At 34.6% G+C, this 18,077-nt stretch overlaps 1 protein-coding gene across 6 annotated transcripts in view; it reads left to right on the top strand.

The window, feature by feature from the left end:
• ZNF644 (zinc finger protein 644) overlaps positions 1-18,077 on the top strand; it is a 101,047-nt gene that overhangs the window by 69,953 nt on the left and 13,017 nt on the right. Inside the window, exons 4-6 of one of the 6 annotated variants that reach the window (XM_011995575.1) lie at positions 5,035-8,072; positions 8,256-8,861; positions 10,804-10,926. The exons of 4 other annotated variants lie outside the window; for them this stretch is intronic. In XM_011995575.1, the coding sequence (XP_011850965.1) occupies positions 5,035-8,072; positions 8,256-8,861; positions 10,804-10,926 (3,767 nt within the window). The remainder of the gene's footprint in view (positions 1-5,034; positions 8,073-8,255; positions 8,862-10,803; positions 10,927-18,077) is intronic. One more of the 6 variants, XM_011995576.1, reaches the window with a different exon arrangement.

The following is an 18,077-nucleotide window of genomic DNA, read 5'->3' on the forward strand; positions in this document are numbered from 1 at the left end:
GGAAAAAAAAAAATCTCTGGCTGTAACATTGAGTTTTCATGACACAGTTAGCTCTGTGGCAGTGTCTTGGTCATTTGATGCCATATTTTCACTGTTCAAGAATCAATTTATTGACAGATCATAAGTTAACTAAAGGATTATTTCAGGTAATTGTGAATTTAGAGAATACTTTTAAGGCTCAGTAGTGCAATTCTCCAGTTTTTAGCTCATTATTTCAAATAATGTTAAATGTTAATTATGTAATAACTAAATACTAAACATTTGTAGTACATATTAGAAGGGATCTTAGAAATCATCTTATTCAATCCCCAACTCCATATTCCTGTCTGTAATGTTCTTGACAAGTAAGCAAGAACCATTCTTGCCTAATGGTAACCTTCTGAACCATTTTATTATTTGGCTTGGTTTTAGAGTCAGTCTCATGCTGGATACCCTTATAAGTGTTCTATTTTTTTTTTAGTGTTTCTTCTCAATGTGACATTTAGAATAAGTTATTAGCTGGATGGTACACTCTATCTTCTCTTGAATTGTGCACTAGGTGAGATTTAGGTGTATATGTTTGTACATTGTGTATGGTATATATAGGTTTAAATGCTGCAATAATTTTAAATGTAATATTTCAGTTAATTAAGATTCGTTTTGTAGTTTGACACTTGTGAATGGTATTCTCTTCTTGACCCAGTCTCATACATTACTAACTGAAGTTGTCATGTGTTTGCAAGGATAATTTAAATGAACATAGAATTTGTGAAAACCTGACAGATCCTAACTATAACTCAGCTAGTGGGCAGCATTATAATTTATTTATAGCAGTGTAATGTAGCAGTTAATGAACTAATATACAATGAGGGCAAATTGTACTATATTTTTGCACGAAATTATACAACACAGCAAAGGTTGGCATTATGTAGTTAAGTACCCACAAAATGTTAACCTACTTGCAATAAATACAATTAATAATGTACATAAAAGAATGGAATTAAGCTAATTTTCTATCACAAAAGAATTATTCGTGAACAGAAAGTGGACAGCATAGATTTGATGACAGAAAGGTTGTATCTAATCTGAATTACTGAGTGACCTAGGAAGCTTGCTCAGAGGGATTACAGAATAATTATGTTAATATGCAATTATCACCTCATTTCTTCTGTAGTAACCTCAAGATGTAGTGTAGTGAGGGTGTTATAGCAAGTGCTGATAGTTTGCAAAAATACTGATGTTTGAGATTTCTGAGACAATAAGTCTAGCTTGAGGCATATAAGTGATGATCTGTCATCTTGAAGACAGATCTGACCTTTGTACAATTTTTTAATGCTCACAGTATATAACTAGAGGCAGTTATAGCTGTAAAACTCATTATGATTTTCCAGCAATTGAAATATATTTTATGTAGATTTAAAGTTCTGTTTGCAGCTTTTAAAAAAGGTGTGTGAATTTTTTTAAAGAACATTTTAAAATTCAGTTAAAAGAAAAATTCTATGATTATATGATTATCTGGGGAAGCTTTAGTAATGGTGTCTAAACATTGTTTTAAAATCTTAATTGATATAGCTAATTCATTGAATTCATTGAATTGAAATTTAAGGAGTCCAACAGTTTATCTATCTTAATTTATTAGCTTCTGTTTTTTAAACTTAGTGAATAATGCCCACCTTCAAATATGTTCCTACTTTGTTATAGTAACCTAAACTGGTATTGATGTCTCTGTTATATATACATTTGACTATACAAAGGTAGTTGAAAAACTATTTGAGATGGTGTAAAATTAACTCAGATCAAATAGTTTCTTGCCTAGATGCCTCATAACCCAACATGAATGTAGTAAAATAATTTTTGATGGTGTTAAAATTCTGTATCCATTATTCAGTGCAACAGATTTTGATGCTCCATTGTTCTGCGTGGTATCTCAGGACAACAGCTATGAGTATTGAGTACTGTTATTAATAAGTAGTGTATTTGGAGCATTGTATAATTAGAATATATTCTGAACATTTTAATTGTTTCTAAAATAAGTACCCACAAAATGTTAATCTACTTATAGTAAATACAGTTAATAATGTACATAAAAGAACAAAATCAAGCTAATTTTCTCTGAGTAAAGAATTACTCATGAACAAAAAGTGGACAGTATAGATTTGACGACAGGAAGGTTGTATCTAATCAGAATTACCGAGTGACCTAGAAAACTTCCTTACTTAGTCAACTTTTGTAACATATTTTCAAACTGATGCAGAAGGTAATGTCTTTTATTTTTGAGTAGAGATAATTATTAATTTGGGGATAAGTAAGCCATGTCATGTGGATGTGAAGGAAAACTTTAATTGTTAAAGTCTTCATTCTATATTTTAATAATATTTAGTCTGATTTTTTTTGCTAGATGTGTTTTGTAGATAAAATCATTTATGCACATATATTTTTTCTATGTTTTTGAACAAAACAGGTTGATATCTTCAGAATGTGAACTTATGAAAAGCTCTTATAAAGCCATTCTGGTAATGAGGATGCAGTCTCCAAGCTGACATGATGTTCTCATAGTTTGTCACCCTGCTGTTCAGGGGGTACCAATGAAGTTGCTTTAAATGGGAAGCGTCTGTTCCATCTCTAAACCTCTAACACCAGAACAGATGGGTGGGACATAGAACATGGAAGGTTTTACCTCTGAGGTGGTAACAGTGAAGCCACTCATTAACACTGAATTTACCACTTCGTTAGCAACATTGCTTCCTGTTGAGAAAAACTAATATAGGCTTTCAAATTGAGCATATATTTGTCCACCTCTGTGATTATAATAAGTGGGAACGTAAAGGAAAGTAACTGTCTTTCAAGCCAGTTTTTTGTCGTTCATTTCAGATTTATGAGATTGTTACTATTGAAGCATTTTATATTTTCTACCTAATTTAATGAGAAATATCAGGAATGAATAATAAGTGTAGCATTAAGGCTTGCTTTTCTTTCCCTTGACATTTGCACACCCTTTCCTAACACATGTTTATGTGCTGCCCATTTTTAACTTCTGTGTGTGTGATGTAGAGACTCCTGCTGGGTGATGCATTAGCACCATTTTGGAGTGATATCCTTGAATGTGATCTTATTGGAAGTCTATTTTTATTACCACCATACCAGAAGTTTGCCAATCTCAGAACAGAATTCTAAAACCTATGAGGGGTGGAAAAAATAATTGTTGGTATAAATAACAATGTCAAAGATACTGGTAATAGATATTTTTTGTATTAAATAACATTTTATGGAAAGAATAAGATCAGATTATAAATGCTTGTTCTAAGTTATAAAATACAAAAAAGGTAAGAACAATTTTATTATTCTTGAATTAGATTTAATGTTTTACAAAGCATGAAATTGGTACCCTTAAAGGACAGTAAAAATATTGAACTTTATTGAACATGTTTTGATTTGTAAATGTTAGATTGTGAGGTCCTGTTGCCCTAAAATAATATTACTTGTTATGCAAATTAAAAATACTACAAAAGAAAAATATACAGGCTTCGTTCTTTATCTGAGAGCAGGAAACTAACTTGTCTTGTTTACCGTTATTTCTGAAATACGGGATCAATGCATGGCACAACTAAGTGCGTAGTAAATATTTGGATAATAACTGCAAAAAAGGAGAAGAAATATGGAAGCTTATGCCAATACTTCAATTAGTTAATACCTGGGGTTGCCAAATAGCAGGTTCTTTAAATTGTACATGAGAATTATTGGATATTTTGAGGACCTTATTATAATTACTGCATTAATAAATCAGAACCTGATGGAACTTGTATTTGAATGGGGTATCCAAATTTCATAGGAACAAAACTGTTTTTCTTCTTACACTTTAGGAACTTGTACTTTGATTTTGAAATTGTGTTTTTATTAATCCAATACTTACTCAGTCTTTTATTCAACAAATATTGCCTGAGCACCTATGCCAAGTGATGTACTAGGTTCTAGAGATATGATAGTGACTAGATTACATTCCCAGTCCTCTAAGAGCAGGAAAAAAACAGGTTGCAAGGGAACTTTTCATAGTAAGGGTAGTCACTACATAAAGTCATCATATGAATGGACCCCAAACATTCAGAAATACTATTTGCTTTAAAAATATTGTACTTTTTTCTCATAATGATTAAATAACTTATCAAAAATGCCTAGAAAAGTTTTATCTACATTTTATGTGAAATAAATTTAAAACATATGTTTATGCTATTTTATTGTAAAATGTGTTAGGCCGTTGCACTAGACCACCAGATCAAAAATGGGATAACTGCTTTTAAAGAATGCCTGGAATTTGGGGCCCCACATATGAAAGTTTGACATGAAACTTCATTAATTTTAACTTCAGTGAAGTTGAAATTCACTTTACTAAAATTTAGTTAACTTTAGTAAAGTTAAAATTATAGTTAAGGTTAATTTGAATAAGGAATGAACAAAACTATGAATAAAGCATTTTAACAATAAAACATTGATGTTGATAGCAAATATGTTCATTCAAATAAAGTTTTTTACTGAATGGCGTTTTGTTACCTTCCTTCAGGAATGAACTTATAAGTGACAAATCTTTCATTTCTCTGCAGTGTTTGATAATTTATATTATTCTCTCGAATAGAGTGACTGCCTCTGATAAACCTACTTAAGTGAAAGAATTTTCTTTGTATTAGCAATCTCTACATGTGGTTTAAAATTTTTTCAGTCTGTAGCATATTTACATTGTTTTTGTGTCTGTGTGTATATGTGTATCTGTGTGTATGCTGCTTTTCCCTAGTATGTTTGTGTATGTTGCTTTTCTCTAGACATTTTGTATATATGACGTATTGGATTGTTGTTGTTGCCTAGCATGAAGAACAATATTAACCTTTGAGGTGCTTTTTAAATATTTCAATATGTTTGTGTTCTTTCATGCTTGGAAAATTATTAGAATGTCAATATAAAGAGTAGAAAATTAAACTAATAAAAATACGTACTTTCAACTCTCCATACATTCTAATAGTATTTTTTCTTTCATGCAAATCTAAATTTTTTTTTTCCATTTTCTAGACTAAATGTGTTAAATGGGCTTGCCAACAATATGGATGATTTGAAGATAAACACCGATATTACTGGTGCTAAAGAAGAACTCCTAGATGACAACAATTTTATCTCAGACAAGGAGAGCGGAGTTCATAAACCAAAAGATTGTCAAACATCATTTCAGAAAAATAATACGTTGACTCTGCCTGAAGAACTGTCAAAGGACAAATCTGAAAACGCCTTAAGCGGAGGCCAGTCTAGTCTATTTATACATGCTGGTGCTCCTACTGTTTCTAGTGAAAACTTTATCTTACCTAAAGGAGCTGCTGTTAATGGACCAGTTTCACACTCCTCCTTAACTAAGACTTCCAATATGAATAAAGGCAGTGTTTCATTAACCACTGGGCAGCCTGTGGATCAGCCAACAACAGAATCTTGTTCAACTTTGAAGGTAGCAGCTGATCTTCAGCTGTCTACACCACAGAAAGCAAGTCAACACCAAGTTTTATTTTTGTTATCAGATGTAGCACATGCTAAGAATCCCACCCATTCCAATAAAAAACTACCTACCTCTGCTTCAGTTGGTTGTGACATTCAGAATTCAGTAGGGAGTAATATAAAGTCAGATGGCACTTTAATAAATCAAGTAGAGGTGGGTGAGGATGGTGAAGATTTATTGGTAAAAGATGATTGTGTCAATACAGTAACAGGAATTTCCTCAGGTACAGATGGATTTAGATCAGAAAATGATACAAACTGGGATCCCCAAAAAGAGTTCATTCAGTTTCTTATGACTAATGAGGAAACAGTAGACAAAGCTCCACCTCTTTCTAAAGTAGGTCTAGAAAAAAAAAGAAAGCGAAAAATGGATGTAAGCAAGATAACTCGTTATACTGAGGATTGCTTTAGTGATTCTAATTGTGTACCCAATAAATCAAAAATGCAAGAAGTAGACTTTCTAGAACAAAATGAAGAGCTACAAGCAGTAGACCCACAGAAATATGCTTTATCAAAAGTGAAGCCTGAATCGACTGATGAAGACTTAGAATCTGTGGATGCCTTCCAACATCTAATTTATAACCCAGATAAGTGTGGAGAAGAGAGTTCACCTGTTCATACTAGCACTTTTCTTTCAAATACCTTAAAAAAGAAATGTGAAGAGAGTGATTCTGAGTCACCTGCTACTTTCAGTACCGAAGAGCCATCATTCTACCCCTGTACAAAGTGCAATGTGAATTTTAGGGAGAAGAAGCACCTCCACAGGCATATGATGTATCATTTAGATGGGAATAGTCACTTTCGCCATCTTAATGTCCCAAGGCCATATGCTTGTAGAGAATGTGGACGGACATTTCGAGATCGCAATTCACTTCTAAAACATATGATTATTCACCAGGAGAGAAGACAGAAGTTGATGGAGGAAATTCGTGAATTGAAAGAACTTCAGGATGAAGGAAGAAGCGCACGATTACAGTGTCCTCAGTGTGTGTTTGGTACCAATTGCCCTAAAACATTTGTGCAACATGCTAAAACCCATGAAAAAGATAAAAGGTACTACTGCTGTGAAGAGTGTAACTTCATGGCAGTGACAGAAAATGAATTAGAATGCCATCGAGGCATTGCACATGGGGCAGTGGTAAAATGCCCGTTGGTCACTTCTGATGTAGCCCAGAGAAAAACACAAAAAAAGACTTTCATGAAAGACTCCGTAGTAGGATCGTCCAAAAAATCAGCTACCTACGTATGTAAGATGTGTCCTTTTACTACTTCAGCCAAAAGTGTTTTAAAAAAGCACATGGAGTATTTGCATTCATCATCATGTGTTGATTCATTTGGTAGTCCTCTTGGACTTGATAAAAGAAAAAATGACATCCTTGAAGAACCTGTAGATAGTGATAGCACTAAACCATTAACTAAACAACAGTCAACCACGTTTCCAAAGAACTCTGCTTTAAAACAAGATGTGAGGCGAACATTTGGATCAACCTCACAATCAAGTAGTTTTTCAAAAATCCATAAGCGGCCACACAGAGTACAGAAAGCTCGGAAAAGCATTGCCCAATCAGGCGTAAACACTTGCAATCAAAACAGCTCTCCTCATAAGAATGTTACAATTAAAAGCAGCATTGACCAAAAACCTAAGTATTTTCATCAAACAGCAAAAGAAAAGTCTAATGCCAAGGCAAATAGCAACTATTTGTATAGACACAAATATGAAAACTATAGGATGATAAAAAAATCAGGTGAATCATATCCTGTGCATTTCAAAAAAGAAGAAGCTAGTTCATTAAATTCTTTACACCTGTTTTCATCATCAAGTAATTCTCACAACAGTTTTATTTCAGACCCTCATAAGCCTGACACCAAAAGACCTGAAAGCTTCAAAGATCACAGACGTGTAGCTGTAAAGAGAGTAGTTAAGGAATCTAAGAAGGAAAGTTCTGTTGGAGGGGAAGACTTGGATAGCTATCCAGATTTTTTGCATAAAATGACTGTTGTCGTTTTGCAAAAACTTAATTCTGCTGAAAAGAAAGATAGTTATGAAACAGAAGATGAAAGTTCCTGGGATAATGTTGAGTTAGGAGACTACACTACACAGGCCATAGAAGATGAAACCTATAGTGATATTAATCAAGAACATGTAAATTTATTCCCTTTATTTAAGAGCAAAGTGGAAGGTCAGGAGCCTGGAGAAAATGCTACTCTTAGTTATGACCAAAATGATGGCTTTTATTTTGAATACTATGAAGATGCTGGAAGTAACAACTTTTTGCATGAGATACATGATCCTCAGCATTTAGAAACTGCAGATGCTTCATTGTCAAAGCATAGTTCTGTTTTTCATTGGACTGATTTGTCTCTTGAGAAGAAATCGTGTCCTTACTGCCCAGCAACATTTGAAACAGGTGTTGGGTTATCAAATCATGTCCGGGGGCATCTTCACAGAGCAGGATTAAGCTATGAAGCCCGTCATGTTGTATCACCAGAACAAATAGCCACAAGTGACAAAATGCAGCATTTCAAAAGAACTGGCACAGGAACACCTGTTAAACGAGTTAGAAAAGGTAAGTTCTCCATGGGAATAATTTGGGCTAATAGGTCTGTGTTCTAATTCTGAGGATTTAAAAGTTCTGTTTGAATTTGGTCTCCATTAGAATCATATAATTTTATGTTTCAGAATTAACTCATTTTAGGGTGGTCAGTTTATATAAGAAAGTCTGATATTACTCTTAAAAATTTTTTTTTAGCTATAGAGAAGTCTGAAACCACTTCTGAACACACTTGTCAGCTCTGTGGTGGTTGGTTTGATACTAAAATTGGATTATCAAATCATGTTAGAGGCCACTTGAAAAGACTTGGAAAGACCAAATGGGATGCTCACAAATCTCCAATCTGTGTTCTGAATGAGATGATGCAAAATGAAGAAAAATATGAAAAAATCTTAAAGGCTTTGAACAGTCGTCGTATTATTCCCAGACCATTTGTAGCTCAAAAACTTGCATCAAATGATGACTTTATATCTCAAAATGTTATACCTCTTGAAGCATACCGTAATGGCCTAAAGACTGAAGCTCTGTCAGTGTCTGCATCAGAAGAAGAAGGGCTGAATTTCTTAAATGAATATGATGAAACAAAACCAGAACTGCCCAGTGGAAAAAAGAATCAATCTCTTACACTCATAGAACTTCTTAAAAATAAAAGGATGGGAGAAGAAAGGAATTCTGCTATTTCTCCGCAAAAGATCCATAATCAGACAGCAAGAAAGAGATTCGTTCAGAAATGTGTTCTTCCATTAAATGAGGATAGTCCGTTGATGTATCAGCCACAAAAAATGGACTTGACTATGCACTCAGGTAAGAGGACATTTATGACTATCCTATACACAATTTAAATGCAGTTCAATTATGCCTTCTTTAATGGAATCTATGTGGAAAATACTTTCTCACAGTCTTCTTGTTTAAGCTGCTTTTTTTTTTTACAGAGCACAGATTGGTTATTCTACTGTCATTTCTGTATAACTCATCAATTGATGCTCATTAGCACTGAGTTCTCTGTGCCTCTTTTCTTGGTCTGAATGTAAGGTGAGAACAAAAGCAGAAGAAAACCACATACACACACACAAAAACAAACAAAAAGCTGATCTGTGAAAATAAAACTTGCTGTGGCTGGAGGATGGTTGTGGATAATGTTCAAAAGCATAGCATTATTGAAAAGGCATACCTCTGTCATATTTTTGCGAGTTCTCCAAGGTAATCATGTTTTCAAGATTTAGCTGTTGGGTTTTCCACTGCGTAGGTAAAACAAAAAAGACTCTTAAAGCTAAATGGTTTGGTGTCTTTGTGATTAACCCAAAGAAACATCTCCGTCTCCAATTCCTCATTGTATTGCGGGATAGTTTGGTTTTGGAGAACAGGTGTGAACATAAAACATATTTGTTTGGGGTTTTAGGTTTTAAGATGGTGCTGTAATGGAACAGAACAGATGATTTAGCTTAGTGCTTGTGCACCAATAGTTTTTCCTTTTGAAAGGAATATTTTGTATGTATTGGCAAATAATGTGGCAGATAAAGTAGCCAAACTTTATTCAGTATTGCCAAGTCTGGTTTATACTTTTAGACTAGAAAAATTTTAAGTGTCTTTTCTAGATTTCTTTTTGAAGGTTAATAATGTTGAAGGTTTATGTAAATGGTCTCATGATTAGAGCTGTAAGTTGAATGTGTCGGAGGTAATAGTTAATGGATTAATAACGAGTAACATTACTGTAAAGTAATGTTGTTTATTTGCTTTGGGGCAAACATTGTGATATCCCAAATAGTTGTAATGCAATTTTGATTTAAGGAAAGATGACTTTGTGTTGTAAGTGGTCTGGAAAACAATTTATCTTGTATGAGCTTCTGTTTAATATGGCTTTTTCTTTCTAATAAAGAGTCTCTGAAAGTCAATAGCTTTCAATATTTTTTCAGAAGGATAAAATGCAGGCAAGATGTGTTAGCTGTGTTGACCAAGGGGTAGTATACTTCAGAGATGGAAAATGTATTTGTGGCTATCACAGTAATGCTGAAGAAACCGATTGAAATGTGTTGGGGAAGTGAGGATTGTCTGAGAAGTTAGGAGTTTCTTATTGTTTGAACATGTTTTTTCTGTGATGACTAAGATGTTAGCTTGTTGATCATTTATTTAGCACAATGATTTTAGCAAAAAACTTTAAATCATTGACTTTCATTATTGATTGCGCATTCAGAGTAATGAACATAAAATACCCTGAATAAAATGTTGTGTCTAACAGCTGTTCAGTGGTGTGTTTTACCACCTTTTCTCCCAGCCTTCGTCAGAAAGCCTAATTTAGTACTGAGACTTTTACGGTTTTGTGGGTAAAACACTTTAATTACCACTTTGTCAACTAGACTTTTTAATTCTTTTTATTGGTAATGTTGTAAGCTTTGAAACTTCTCAACAGAACCGTGGTGTTCAAATCACAGGATTGTATTAGTAGGTTTAAGAAATAATCTGCGTAACACAGAAATCTGCAAGAAAGTGATAATAGGTGTTATATCCAGAGGAGCTCAAAGGTTCAAGTCACTCCTCTTCTACCTTTCCAGAGAGCATGAGTTGGCTCTAAACACTAACTACAAACTAATAATAGTTAACTTAATTTCCCCTCCTTATTTTAAGTTAACCTATTTCATTGAACGTTTTGAAAACCATCTTTATTGTGGTGCTTTTCTACACTCTTTAAGCTAAGAAAATTTCACTTTTTGAAGTGAGAACTGGATTATAGTTTTCTTTTGAATGATAGGTATGCCTGTGAAGCTTAGAACATGTGTGCATTGCAATACGACGTTTACAAGTGCTGTTAGCCTGTCCAACCACTTACGCGCTTATGCACGAAAGAAGAGTGCTGGACTTTTGACTGGTACAGGTATGTTTGAACAGATATCACAGCAAGTCTGTTTGATACAATACACTTTTTTTTTTCCCACCAGACTGGTGTTAATTCAGATCATATTTATAGCTTTCTTTAGTAAGCTGCAGTTGAGTCTGAATACACATTAAATTTCAGCAGCTTGTAAACTGTTAGATATAATTCTAAGCTAGTTAATCTTTTTCTTTTGGCTCTTATTGACTTAATTTGGGGAAAAAAAATTAACCCAAGAGGTGTGGAACTTTTGAGTCTACCTTAATCCCATTTCTTTTTTAGAATACTATTTTTGATTTTTAAATTTATTTTAGATTCCAGTAAAACACCTCTCTTTATAGTTCTAGTCAGGCACAGTGGTGTGCCCCTATAGTCCCAGCTACTCATGAGGCTGGCAGGAGGATCACTTGAGCTCAAGAGTTAGAGGCTATAATGTGCAATGATTGTGCCTGTGAATAGTCACTGCACTCCAGCCTGGGCAACATAGCATAAAAATATTGTAGTTCTAGCTTGGGGAAATCCTTTTAGCAAAGGAAATTATAGGGATATTTCAAAATGTAGACTTGGTTAGTAAACTAAGCAAACTAATGAATTTTCATTAGTCTATAGATTAGATCTTTGAAGGGGTGAGCCTTAATAATGGCTTGTGTTGACAAGTGAATAGATTTTTCTTTTAATACTTCTTAAATATATTAAGAATTAATAAACTTAGCTATGCACATAAGTGTTAACATGCACATTTCTGTGTTATTTTTGGTTGGTTAGCCTAACCTTGCAGATACCTCTTAATACTGCTCATCTGTGAAAATTTGATTAGCTTACTTCTATGTAATATGCTTCTTATAACCTACAAGATGCTTTGCACTTTCATTTGTAGTCTTTTAAGCTACCCTGCTTCAGCAAATCTCATTTCCTTCACATCTTAAAATATACCCTCTTTTTGACATAGATCTACATAAATTCTTTTGCCTAAAATTCTTTCCAATCTTTTTATTTCTCTTGCTCTTTTTTAGATCACTGCCTCCTGCTTTCTTCTAGTTGTTTGCCCAGCTTTTTTGTTCTTCCTTGTGTCCTATAACTTACATCCAATATGTTCTTGCTTTCAAAAAACCACTTATATTTATACTAGTGTCTTCTGCTTCTTTGCATTCTTCCTTAACTTGATATACAAATGACCAGGGATGAATGTTGACAGTTAAAAAGAGAGGAGCGGGGTGAGTTTAGTCTACTGGATTAGGCCTCCTACTCTGAGATTATAATTTTTATATACCTTTATCACCTTTATCAGGCTTGGCAAGTGATTGCAGACATTAGAGGTGGGGGACAATGAAAATAAGAGACTGTACAAGTGGGAAATCATTAGTTACCATACTTGCTAACCTTTATTGAACATTTACTATGTGTCAGGCACTATGCCATGCAATTTACATGTATAACATTTAATCTTCACAACAACCATACAAGTTGTAGGTACTGGAATTCTCTTCCATTTTATAGGAAACTAGGACTTAGAGAACTTAATTTGCTCAAACTTATACAGTTAATAAGTAGCAAGGTTGTAATTCAGATCAGGGCTATCTTACCTAATCTTTGTTTTTAATCACTGTTTTCTACCTTATACAGGCGGCCTATTTTTGAATTTCTTATTTTTAAAATAAGAAATTGAAATAAAAATAAGCAATTGAAAATTCTAAAACGAAGGTGGGTGGGTGGGTTTGTTTGTTTGTTTGTTTATTTATTTATTTATTTAGAGATGGAGTCTCGCTCTGTCACCCAGGCTGGAGTGCAGTGGCGCGATCTTGGCTCACTGCAACCTCCACCTCCCTGGTTCAAGCAATGCCCCTGCCTCAGCCTCCCTAGTAGCTGGGATTACAGGTTCATGCCATCATGCCCAGCTAATTTTTTTGTATTTTTAGTAGAGATGGAGTTTCACCATGTTGGACAGGCTGGTCTCGAACTCCTGACCTCAGGCAGTCTGCCGGCCTCAGCCTCCCAAAGTGCTGGGATTACAGGCGTGAGACACCGCACCCGGCCTGAAGGTGGGTTTAAAATGGGGAGTACTCTGGTAAAGATTGAATACATAAGAGTCTAATTAAAAAAAGCAGAGATCCAAGAAGTGCTTAGGCCTAGATTAGACTTTGGAGGACTTAGCGTTCCATTCTGATTATTCAAGCAGATTATGCAGATACCCAATAAGGCAAGGTATCTCCAGTCCAGATTTTATTAGTCCACTAAAAAAATGCTTTTACTTCATCTGAAAATTCTGCAAAACACAGGATTAATTACCTATAAATAACTGGTAATAAATTTACTGGTAGTAAATTTACTGGTAGTAAATTTCCATTTACCAAGAATGCATTTATGAAGATTATCTAAAAAAAATCTTCATTGTCAGAGAGAAAAGTAACGTAAGATGACTGAGAATATATTTAGGTCCTGAAGAATAAAAGAGGGTGTTATTTTAAAAATATGATTAAGTACTAGCTAAAATATTAGAAGTACTAGGAAATAGAAAGCGTGTGTTTGGCAGTCCTAGGCAAAGAAAAGGAAAATGAGAAACTGAAGAAAGCCTAGGGTCATATTTTCCACACCCAGTAGCCACTTTTGACAAACTTTAAAAACTAATGCTTCTTTTTCTTGGAAATTCTGAAACATTTTTCCCTCATTAAAAAAAATCTTGATCAGTAGAGCTATACAGATGTCTTTGCTGCTTATTCATGCCAACTGGAAAGTTTTTATCAAGCTTTATTAACTTTTTTATTTTCCGAATAGAGAATTCTGTATTATATTTGCAAACTCCACATACCTATTATTCCCCATATCAGTATCACTGTTATAAAGCAGTAGTCCTAATAACCTATGGCCCTAGAAGGTTCCACTCGGTTATTATAAGTGATTCGTTAATTCATATGAGTAAAAGGCATCATTTTTCAAGAATACATGATCTTTTAATGAATAAAATGCAAATTCACTTTTATAAAATCTTACCTTAGTATATCACAAAATTGGAACAATGTAAAGGAAAAATAGGTGGGAATAAAGCCTTCCTAACCATGTCCAGTATGTGTATTTCTAGTTTAAGCAGTCTTAATTCATGTGGATTTTAAGTTGTGTGGCACTCTTGAATACAAAGCTTAGATACCCCCAGATTAAATGGTAAAGGCCTGCTTTTGGTTACCTGTGATAGAATAAACTTTCAAGCCTTCTTAGAAGCCACCAGCTCCTGGTCTCTTCTGTGGGAACTGGTGACCTTTTGAGGGAAGCAAAATATATCTTCTAACTTATAATCCCTTCAAGTATCCTGAATACACTGAAAAGGATACCCCTATTCTTCCCAAAATACCTGTTTACTGGTGACCTAAATACTTCTGATGTTATGGTTCTCAGTCTTTATTGGGGTCACCAACATCTTTGAGAATTTCATGAAAGCTATGGGCCCCATCCCAGAAACATGCACTTATTCATTCTCAGATAAAAAATTTTCTGTGTATAGCCTTTGCATGTCTCCTGAAGGCTATCATCAATTTGTCTGGTGGAAAATTGAGAAAGGAGAGATGCCAGAATAAAAGGAAAGTAGAAACAGAACTAGGAATCAGAAGCCCTAAGAAGTTCTTTTTTGTTTTTTTTATAGGAGCAGAAGATGCTTAAAATATAAGAAGTGCATAATAACAAAACTAATTCTGGGGTCATAAATATAAATTAAAATACATCTTCCCTGATATTTATAAAAGGAACCGATGGAGGAAATAGGAAAGGTTTAGAATTGGAGATTTGGAAGAGGTAGGCAGACTTAGGACAGTTAAATTGTCATAAAAGAATAATTTCACAGATCAAAGTTTTGCCGAGAACTGTCTCAGTTTATCTTCTGTTGGGTAGGTTCAAATAATAATTTTTATGTGTCTTTACTTGTAGATAATTTATGAAGCTGTTTTACTTCCTTTCCCCTGATCAATCTTTATCAAAACAGACTAGAATCAAAGGGTTTATTTTGTATCCTATATCGTAAATTTAAGGCAGACTTCTTACTCAAGAGTTTATTCCAGTTATTTATAGAATGCAGTAATGGTAGGGGTTTTTTTGAGATTTTGTTCTCTTTAATGTTTTACATGCTCACACAGATTATTTCTGGTTAATTTTCTAAACAGTTTAATAAGAACACTATATAGTTTTCATTAAATATTGAAATTTTATAATGTAGCTTATATTAATTACTTCTGGACTTTTTATTTTACTGATTAGTTTTTGTGCCTAATGTTTTAATTAAATGATGTATTTTTATGCTGGCAATATTAAGAACATAGTTCTATGAAGTTATTAATGGAGGGACTGTACATACTGGTTTGCCTTGTCACACCTAAGTACTAGTGCCTCTTTTACTCTCATAAGTGTCCTGGATTGAATGATAAATTAATCATCCTGGTTATTAAAATTGCTAAAGCATTTAAAATTAAGGTAAAGCATATTCTATCAACCTAATCTGCAATCAGGAAATAAAATATATTTTGAGGTCAAAATAAGAGTGAATTTCAGCAGGTAGGGAAAGGGAAATACAGTCAGAGTAGAGAGAATGTTGTTAAAGGAAGTAGATCTGTCAGTGAATGCCACAATGCTTCTCTGTGGTAGATAGCATGTGTTATCCTTTGAAAAGAAGAAACAATGATGGTAGCATTCAGCATTTTAATGGGACTTTATTTTATATCTTGGCCACATATACAAACTTATATTAATACAAACACACAATTCCTTGTTCACTCGCCTAAATGTACTTCAATATTTTCTTTTTTAGTATATTCTTTGTTGTGAAAAATTAATGCTGGTCATGAGCCAGTAAATTGATTTGCTGCCCACTAAGAAGTCACTATCATACATTGAAGTCACTGTCCTAACTGCCTCTTTCTCTTAGGGGTCAGTACTGACTAGAACCAATGGTAGTAGTATCTTAGAAGTCATAACTCCTCTGTGGCAGCAGGTGAATTTTCTATACGCATTTTATCCAAATTTTTCTCTCTAGATCACTTTTGAAATCAAATGCTAACTTCTGGGACTTAAAGTAATTGGAGATTTCTAGTTACTCATTTAAAATTAATGCAAGAAAAATATTTTTATATTTGGGAGGGGCTTCATTTCATTATCTTCAGAACACTTTTGTGTGTGTGTGTGTGTGTGTGTGTGTGTGATGGAGTTTCACCCTCGTTGCCCAGGCTGGAGTGCAATGGTGTGATCTTGGCTCACTGCAACCTCTGCCTCCCAGATTCAAGTGATTCTCCTGCCTCAGCCTCATGAGTAGCTGGGATTACAGGCACACGCCACCATGCCTGGCTAATTTTGTATTTTTAGTAGAGACGGGGTTTCTCCATGTTGGTCAGGCAGATCTCGAACTCCTGACCTCAGGTGATCCTCCCGCCTGGGCCTCCCAAAGTGCTGGGATTACAGGCATGAGCCACTGTGCCGAGCCCAGAACACTTTCTTGATACATTTTGGAAGTAAAGCCCAGTTGTTGCTATTCTGCAACAAATGACTTATCCATCATAATTATTTGACTTTTCTGATGAGGTCAGTGCCACTAGTGCAATATATTAACAGTTTTTAAAAGTCAGTGTTTTATTTTTTATACCATCTACTTTTAAGTGTAATCGTAGTAGGTTTCTTTTGTCTGTTTTCAGCTTTAATGATATAATTGGCCACACGGGACTGTAACAAGTGCTAATGAACATATAGTACAGTGTCAGGTGCTGAATGGGTTTGTAAGCCACTAGAAAAGTCATTTTTATGTTGTGGAAAGTGCTGTGGGAGCACTTTCTGATGTGACAGGAAAAGTAGTATTGTGAAAGCTTCCCAATGTGCATTAAATTACTTGGTCATTCATGAGTGTCACTGTAGTGTCTTTTAAAAATAATACGGTACTGCATGTTTGAAAAATTGCATGCTTTCATAATGGTTCATTCAGCCTGAAAGAGTGTAAGTAGAAAATTTTGATCTTAGTAAGATTAAACTCCAAACGAGCGAACCTGCTTCTACTTAAAGCAAACACCTTGATAATTCTTCCAGACTGGACTGAGGGGGGATATGTGAAAAGTATGAGACGTGTCTGTACTGTCAGAGAACTTAGGAAAGGATTGTTGACAACATACATAAAACTATCAAAATTTGGAAACTGTGCAAGATGGTATACAACTAAATGGCATATTGGCTTTTAAGTGTTGTAGGTGTTCAGGTTGATTATTTTAGTCTAAGCCTCCTTTTGAGGGGAGCTGGGAATTAAGTGAGATTCCTTTTTTTTTTTTTCCTGATGCCCTTACTGTTTGTCTCATTGAATTAGAGTTTGTAGAAAAGAGAAAAAGAAAATAAATAAAAGTAGTTCATGCTGGTATGTTTCTTGTCACTTTTCAAATGCAAGAGAACTACAAAACTAGCAGTCACACAAAATTTTATTCATTCAACAAAAGTTTGAGTTCTTGTACCAAGACTGTGCTCATCGCTGAGCCAGTAAAGATACTGCACTCCAACTTCATAAACATAATCATAACCCAGTGGGAAAAGATCAAGTATGATGTTACAGAAAGGTTTACATGGTTTCAGCCACACCCTTAACTTGAAGGATGCAGTAGAGTTTTAGGAAGACAAGAAGTGTAGAACATTTCAGGCAGAGAAGAACATAGTGTGGACACAAAGGTATGAAATTTGGACTTAAGGTGTCAGGAGTGAAACTTGGAGTTCAACTATGAGAAGATTTGGTTACAGATGTTTGGGAAAATTGTAGTGCCAGAAAGGTGGGGTTGGTGCTTTGAATGCTTGGTAAAAAAAAAAAAAAAAAATTAGGAAGTCGTTAAAGGATGTTTTAAAAATAAGGGGGCTGGGTGTGGTGGCTCACACTTGTAATCCCAACACTTTGGGAGGCTGAGGCAGGCAGATCACCTGAGGTCAGGAGTGTGAGACCATCTTGGCCAACATGGTGAAACCCCATCTCTACTTAAAAAAAAAAATACAAAAAATTAGCTGGGCGTGGTAGCACACACCTGTAATCCCAGCTATTCAGGAGGCTAAGGCAGGAGGATTGCGTGAACCCGGTAGCCGGAGGTTGCAGTGAGCCAAGATTGTGCCATTGCACTCCAGCCCGGGCAACAAGAGCAAAACTCCTCAAAAAAAAAAAAAAA

This window comes from Mandrillus leucophaeus, unplaced genomic scaffold (assembly GCF_000951045.1).
Source record: "Mandrillus leucophaeus isolate KB7577 unplaced genomic scaffold, Mleu.le_1.0 Scaffold492, whole genome shotgun sequence".
In the NCBI taxonomy this organism is placed as follows: Eukaryota; Metazoa; Chordata; class Mammalia; order Primates; family Cercopithecidae; genus Mandrillus; species Mandrillus leucophaeus.